The sequence below is a fragment of the Echinops telfairi genome, unplaced genomic scaffold (assembly GCF_000313985.2).
Source record: "Echinops telfairi isolate 266 unplaced genomic scaffold, ASM31398v2 ScPeMD7_30;HRSCAF=105, whole genome shotgun sequence".
In the NCBI taxonomy this organism is placed as follows: domain Eukaryota; kingdom Metazoa; phylum Chordata; class Mammalia; order Afrosoricida; family Tenrecidae; genus Echinops; species Echinops telfairi.
In genome coordinates, this window is record NW_022103927.1 from 415,534 (window position 1) to 422,743 (window position 7,210).

General features: G+C 60.6%; 1 protein-coding gene across 1 annotated transcript in view; it reads left to right on the forward strand.

Moving 5' to 3' along the window:
- EPS15L1 (epidermal growth factor receptor pathway substrate 15 like 1) overlaps positions 1–7,210 on the forward strand; it is a 68,984-nt gene that overhangs the window by 52,996 nt on the left and 8,778 nt on the right. The window contains exons 22-23 of the mRNA XM_045289688.1: positions 2,049–2,181; positions 3,779–3,829. Of these exons, the coding sequence (XP_045145623.1) occupies positions 2,049–2,181; positions 3,779–3,829 (184 nt within the window). The remainder of the gene's footprint in view (positions 1–2,048; positions 2,182–3,778; positions 3,830–7,210) is intronic.

The window sequence follows — 7,210 nt, forward strand, 5'->3', positions numbered from 1 at the left end:
TTGTGGAACTCTCCAGAACAGGCGAATGAGTGGGAGAGGAAGGAGGCTGGAGGGGACTTTTGCTTGGGGGCCTGGAGCGAGCTACTGCTCATGGGGTGGAGATACGCTGAGCGCGACCACGCGGGTGGTGACCGCACCGTCAGCCTAGTCAGCGCCGCTACTTGCTCACAGAACAGGCTTGGACCCGGCACATTTTTGTTGTCTTTCTTTTTGCCATAAGAATGAAAATCCCTCAAAGTATATTCCGGGGAAGCCTTTGAGGGTGGAAAGAGGCGGGTCACCGCGCCACCACCCCCTAAAAAAGTCTCAGGAACTCCGTGCCTTTGGTAGCTGCCTCTTTGAAATGACTTTTCTGCCCCCCCTTTTTTTAAAGCCACACCTTCATATTTAGGGCGGTTTGGAAAAAAACAAAAACAACTTCTGAGCCGTTAAATGCAACCTCCACCCTCTTTCTCTCTGATAGCTGCTTCTCCCCGTAGCTTTTCCTGTGGTCCGCACTCAGTGTTACGGAAACCTCACTCAGAATAATTTGTCTCCCTTCAGCCGAAACCCAGTAGGAAAGAGCCGGGTTCCAAAGGAGCCGTCTTGGGAAATCTGAAGGGTTGAAATGCAGGATATGGGAACCACCGGGCTTTGGGGTCCAAGCACAGTGACATACTCCCTGTGGCTGGGGAGCCACTTGCACCTGGGCAGCCCCGGGCTAAGATGTCCTCAAGACGGGACCCCCCGGGCTCTGCATTTGGGGTCTCAGCGTGCTGGCAGCTCTACCCTATACGAACTCTGGACGACACTGGAGCCTGCTGGTCAAGCCTCCTATCCTGCCCACCTACCAGGGTCCAGCAGGGAGGGGCAGGGCCTTGGCGCCCCTCTGCTACTTTGTGCTTCTCCCCAGGCCCGCTGTGGCCCTGCCCCTGGTTGTGCTCATAGAGGGCCCATCACCCCTGGGGGTGGGCGGGAATGTTCTGGAAATGGCTGAAGCACCCTGGGCTCCCTCATCTCCCAGACAACCCAGAGCCACTCATTCAAGACCAAGCTCCCAAGTCCCTACCCCGGCACTGCAGTGTCAACAAGGCCTGGCATTTCCTGAGTGCCGGGCGCCCAAGAGTCCCAGGCTGGCCAGTGTTTCATAAAGGATGTGTTAGTTTCTGCCACAGTGTTGCGAGCTGTGGCCTGGTGTCCCGCCTCTTAAACTATGAGCAGGGACCAGCCAGGATCCCAGCAACCTCTGAGCAGGCAGATGGTGGCAACTGAGCAGTGGTGTTTGAAGAAACTCAGTAAAGGACCACTATCCATAGGCCTGAGGGTGGAGGATCTGCGAGGTGGGGTGGAGTCTGCTCCAGCCTCTCTTGCTTGACCCTGCCAGGCCCACTGCTCCCTGCCAGATCTCCCAGCTGTGGTTGGTCTTGGGGCTCAGTAGATGTCTGGAGCTGAAGCCTCTACCTACCTTATGGCCTCCTTACCCTTCATTCCTTGTCTCTGCTCCATCCTTGCTCACATCCACACCCTGAATGCCCTGTGGCCAGACTCACCCTTGGGGTGAGTGCTTGGTTACTTAGCTGAGATAGTGCCTGTAGCCCTGCCTCTCTGTGCCTCAGTTTCCCTGTGGGTAGAATGGAGATGCTGACAGATCTTTCCCAAGGCTGCAGCTGGAGGTGGAGGAGGGGCAGCAGGGGTGGTCCTGCGGCACAGAGCATGTGTGAAGGAGCCCAAAGAGGGCAGCTGTGTCACCCTGAGCAGGGCACCTGGGACACAGTGACACATGCTAGACATCTGCCGTGGGTCTGGGCATGGCAGCACACACGCAAGGTCCCAGAGCATGCCGTGCAGGGTCTGAGAATGCTCCCTGGAGCCACGTCTCTAAAGCATGGCTGGGTGGTGGGGCACAGGGTCCTGCACTGAGATCTGGCATCTCGGCACCCTGTGCGGAGTGGAACTTTGTGCGTCTGTGTGTCTGCGCCGGTCCGCAGAGGTTGAGCGTGCTTGCGTGTGGGTGGGCAGGGCCTCCGTCGTCACGGCTGACCGTGCCTCTCTCGTGTCCTCTCTTTCAGCCCCCACCTTCTGACCCGTTCACCTCCCCCTTCGGAGGAGCAGGATTCTCAGAGGACCCCTTTAAAAGTAAACAGGACACCCCCGCTCTGCCTCCGAAGAAGCCCGCTCCTCCTCGGCCCCACCCACCCAGCGGTCAGTACGCGCGCTCCCTCCCCATCCCCCACCCGCTGCCGACCCCAGAGCGAGAGTGGACTCACTGGAGCTGCGAGCTGTGCACAGTGAGAGGGACCCATGTCCATGCTCCACGCCCTGACCTGCCCGGCCTGTTCTCGGGGACAGAGCAGTGGTGTGGTGTGGGCTGCAGGCCCTCTCGGAGCTGGGAGGGCTCCCGTCAGGGCCGGCTATACCCCCACTGTCTGCACTCCCGTGGCCCCCTCCACTGGCCCCTTCCTGAGTCAGCAAGGCACTGAGGGGAGTGAGTCCTTTGCTCTGACCACATGGGACAGAGCGTGATGGGGAGTGGGGGTGGCTCAGAGAACGTGGGGTGGTGGCCCTCTGTGCACCTCAACTCCCCCTCGACATTCCCCGGAGAGTCCAAGGACCTTCTCTGGACATGGGTTTTAGACAGATCCCCTGCACGAGCGGAGGCAGCTGGTGTTTGAGTGTGGTCGATTCTAATGCAGGGAACTTTGGCCACCCAGACAGAGGGTCCCTCGGGGCCCAGCCATGCTGTCCATCCCATCCTCTGTTTTACCAGGACACAGCCTGGCTGGTGTCCTGCTGTCCTCTTGTTTCTAGCCTGTCTCTCACCCAAACTGTCCCAGATGGTGGTGGCCACTTGCTCCCATGGAGCCAGTCCCCTGTGACTCCACTCCTCTGTGGCTGTGGGACTGGAAGCCCTTCTAGAAGGCTCCATGTGCACCCAGCCAGCTGATGACAAGTAGCGATTAAGCCAAAGCCAGCTGGTCATCCCCATGGGGGCCACACCTCAGCAGAGACTCGCCTCTGTCAGTCACCCTTCTAGCAGAGCACTCAGGAGACAGCATGGGGCACCCCCTTGGGTGTGTACCCCTCCCTTGCAGGGAGCAGGATCCCGCCAGCCACACATCAAAGGTGTTTACTTTGTAAACTGGGGAGCAACCACAGCAGAGGGCTCCTGGATCCCTGAGGCCTCCCAAGGGCCTGCCTCAGCCCTCTCCCTGCCCAGCAACACATGACTGCACACATACACATGTTCATGCTTAAGTGGCAGTATGTACTCATGAGTGTACACGTGCACAAATGCACGCATTCGCAAGGCAAGCAGCCATGTGTGCGTGCCAAGTTGCACACCTGTGTGCGTGCACACGGTCACATGCTTATGTGTATGCATGCCTTACACGTGTACTCCCAGGTGCATTCTTGTCTATGCCCCTGAGCACTGATGCACGTGGCACACACAGGTACACATCTGCACACGCTTTCTGTCCTTAAGGAGAGGAACCAGCCACACTTGCAGCCGCAGGACAGGGCTGCTTCCCGGTTCCTCCCCCTCTTGGAAGTGCCCTCTTCCCCAGCTCCTCACCTGTCCTCTCCTTGTCCCCTGTGTCCCCTGCAGCACCTCCCCATGTGAGGAAGCATGCTCAGCAGCAGGAGGTGGCCAGGTCTGGCCTGGAGGCTCTCTCGCCCTGGCTCCGTGAGCTACAGCATCCGAGCGTGCCTGGGCTCGGGCCTGTGCCTGTGCAGGGCTGTGGGTGGTGGCAGTGGTGGTGTGCCGGTCTCAGGGATCTCTTTTGGTCTCTGTTTCCAGAAGCAGTGGCAGTAGGACAGAGAAGCACCGCACTGTACTCAGTGTTGGGCGGTAGGTCCGAGGGCAGGCCCTGCGCCTGCGTGGCTGTCAGCTGCTCCGCGACCACTAACAGCTCCTGGCCTCTGCCGCCCTAACCCTGCTGCCGCTGCTGGCTGGCCTTTGTGGGAATGCCGCCTGCTGGAGTGAGGAAGGTGTCTGCCTGCCTGTGCATGCCTCGGTCCAGGCTCGCCCTGCCTGTGGGCAGAAACCCTGCTCTGCAAGGGGGGGCAGCCTGTACGCGGTGGTGTCCACATTTGTTTTGGAAGCGTCGGACCCGACTCACGGCAGCCAGTCTTAGCTGCCCAGCGTGTGCTCGCTCTGCGCGGCCTTGGTGATTGTTGGTGTGTTGGTTCCACTGAGTCCGTCCATCTCAGGAGGGCGCTCTCGCCTCCGCTGGCCCTGCACTTGACCAGGGTGATGCCTCACCCAGCGGGCGGCCCCTCCCACTCAAGAGCCAGGTGTTGTTCTGGGATCATAGGGTTTTGTGGGCTCGTTTCCTGAAGTTCATTGCCAGGCCTCTCTTCACAGGCCTCTCTTCACAGACAGTTTGGAAACTCTGCCGGAACCTGCCCACCCTGGGGGACCCTGTTGGCACTGGAATAGTGGTGGCATAGCTCCCAGCTGCCTGTAAGCAACCGCAGCAGGACACATTGTCACTGCGAGGTGGTAGGAAGCCACCAGTGTCCAGACCTCACACAGTGACTGCTCCTCTAGTGCCCCTACAGGAGGCCCACAGGCCAAGGGGGCCAGGCAGGGGCTCAGCCAGTAGCAACTTGGCCGGAGCTTTTGTTGCCATGTGGCCGGGACAGAAATGCCACACGTGGACGCGTCAGCTCCCAGCCCCTTGAGACCTCCGCGTGGGGCCTGTGCTCCCCATCCGGACTTCCTCCTGGCCAAGTCAGCTCCTTGTAGGTCTCCACATCATTGGCCGACAGGGTTCAGGTTGGGCTAGGAGGTGGACGGGGCGGCGGCGCTGTATGTGCCCCAAGGGAGGAGCGGCCTTCCTCACTGGGCGCTCCAAGTGCACCCAGGAGCCTGTCTGTGTCCTCAACGGTGTGGGACTGGCTGGGAGCCCGCCTGCGCTTAGAGGGTGCGGTGTCCCCGAGCCAGGTTGGTTTTGTTTGGGCTTTTGATCTTGAAGGAGCCCTATCTGACATGAGATAACTGAGTTCTACTTGATACGTGCTTGATACGTGCTCATGATAGAAAGGGGGGACCAGGTACGGCCCGCATCCCTGCCCTGCTGGGATCCGCAGCCCCCGCGAGGGTTGTGCCCGCGTGGCATGTTTGCACGCCGTCCTGACCCCAGCCCAGCGGCTGATGGGAACCGTGTGGAGTGGCGTGTCAGTGTCGTTAGGCTATGTGTGCCTGAAGGGTCCTCTGGAAAGGGGAGGCGTGAGGGGAGCTCAGCTGGAGAGTTGAGAGCCCCCAGGGGCGCACTGCAGAAAGACCTGGTGGACGACTTCCAAAATACCGGCTGCGGAGACCCCTGCAGAGGCCACTTCTCAGGAGTCGAGGTTGACCCAACGGCAGGGTTGGTCTCAAGGTGTTGAGTAGCAAGCAGGTGCACGGGGTGCAGGCGGCGTCTCAGCTCCTCCCCCAGGTACACAGCCGTGAGCTCTCCAACGGACAGCAGATTGCAATCAGTCAGCATCCCCTCGGAGAAGTTTCTAGGTAAAAGTTGTTGATTTGCAAAGAGAGAAACAGATTTTTTTCAAGCCCAGGAAACGGCTGTGTGGGTGTCAGTGATTGGGGTGAGCAGAGCGGGGCAGGAGCCCTGGGGTCCTGCCGGGCCCCACCCTCACCACTTCCTGAACGCGGCCTGCGCCGTGGTTTCCGCAGCACTCGTGGCACCAGCTCCAGTGCCTTCACCGCTAACCAGCCCGTCACCTTTAACCTCTCCCCAATTTCATGATCCCTCCAGGACTCCCAGCAACCTTTTCACCTCCAAATGGAGCCGCCCGCCCTTGGGGCCTTCCTGCCCCGTCCCCCTTTCTGTCCCTGTCAGGGGACTGTAAGGGAGCAGTGAAAAGCAACACAAGTGCCCTCCGTGTGGAGACTCCACTCCGGGCAGCTCGGTGCCCTCCCACCCTCGGCAGACGATGCCACTGGTCACCAGCCGCAGCGGGTGACGTGGCCAGCACGCACAGCTCCGGGCGTCGTGGCCAGCCCCCACCTCCCTCGCAGCCCCGTGTGTGGCATGGCCTCACTGCTCGCTGGCATCCCCAGCTCTGAGGTGCGGTTAGCACCCTGCCCTGCAGCTCACGACGGCAATTCCGTTCCCACGGTGATCTCAGAGATAGCCGCTGGCTACGGTGGCACGGGCTGGTGTGAAGTGACTCTCAGCTCCTGGCATTTGGGAGACCTGCCCTTGTATAGGGCTGTCCCGCTATTCATGGGTTAAAGGAATGGAAGAGACCCCCCACCCCCTACTTTTGGTCCTCACACTGAGTGCCTGCAGGCACCCTGCTCCTTGAGGTTCATAAAAAGCCACATTTGCCTGGCTCGGAGCATACCCTCTTGCACCCAAAACTCGGGGGATTGGGGACAGCGGCTTGGTCTGGGCCAGAGGAATAGACTTGACAGGTACTAGGGGAGCCTGGATCCCTCATTTGAGCTGGTGGGAGCTGCCACCCTGCCTGGGATGGTATGTGGGTGTGTGGGGGAAGGTGTCCCCTGTACAGCTGGGTGCAGGGGCTGCTCATCAGGACTTAGGCTGCCGTCCCACCAGGTGCAGGTGGTTCTGGTCGAAGGTGGATACCGAGGCAGTTTGGGATCACCCTATAGAGCAGGGAGCCCCACCCCACCCAAGGCACGTGCCCAAGATTCCCGAGGGCACTCTTCCCGCCACAGTGGCCACCCCGCTCATGTGTGTGCCCTCCCAGCAGCACACAGCCTCAGAGCCTCCTGTCGTGCTGCGTGTGGGTGCGGGCCCTCCTGCTGTGGTTTGTGTGGCACGTGTCTGGGCCCACAAGGGTGCCGGGGGAGGCGCAGGGCTCCCCCACCTGTCATCATAGTGATAGCATCTCCCACTCCCCCAGGCAGACAGGTTTGCACCCCAGCCCCTCAGGAGAGCCCTCCCCGCCCCCACACCCCAAGGCAGGAGCCAGCAAGCCCGCCCCCAGCAAGTGCCGGAGGGGCCACCAGAGAAGGAAGGAGACTTATGTCTCCAGGGCGGCAGCAGGTGGGCCCGTGGGGCCCAGGAGACAGATTCGTCAGTTGCAGGGGTCCTCCCTGCGCCTGCTGGGTGTCACTTTGCTCTGCAGGCGCCGGTGCTGGCACCCTGGAAGATGGCAGGCTCTCATTCTCCAGATGCCACTGCCTTTTGGAGGATTGGAAGGAATGAGGCTACTTTAAACTCCCCAATTTCCTTCTCTCTCTTTCACTGGGGGG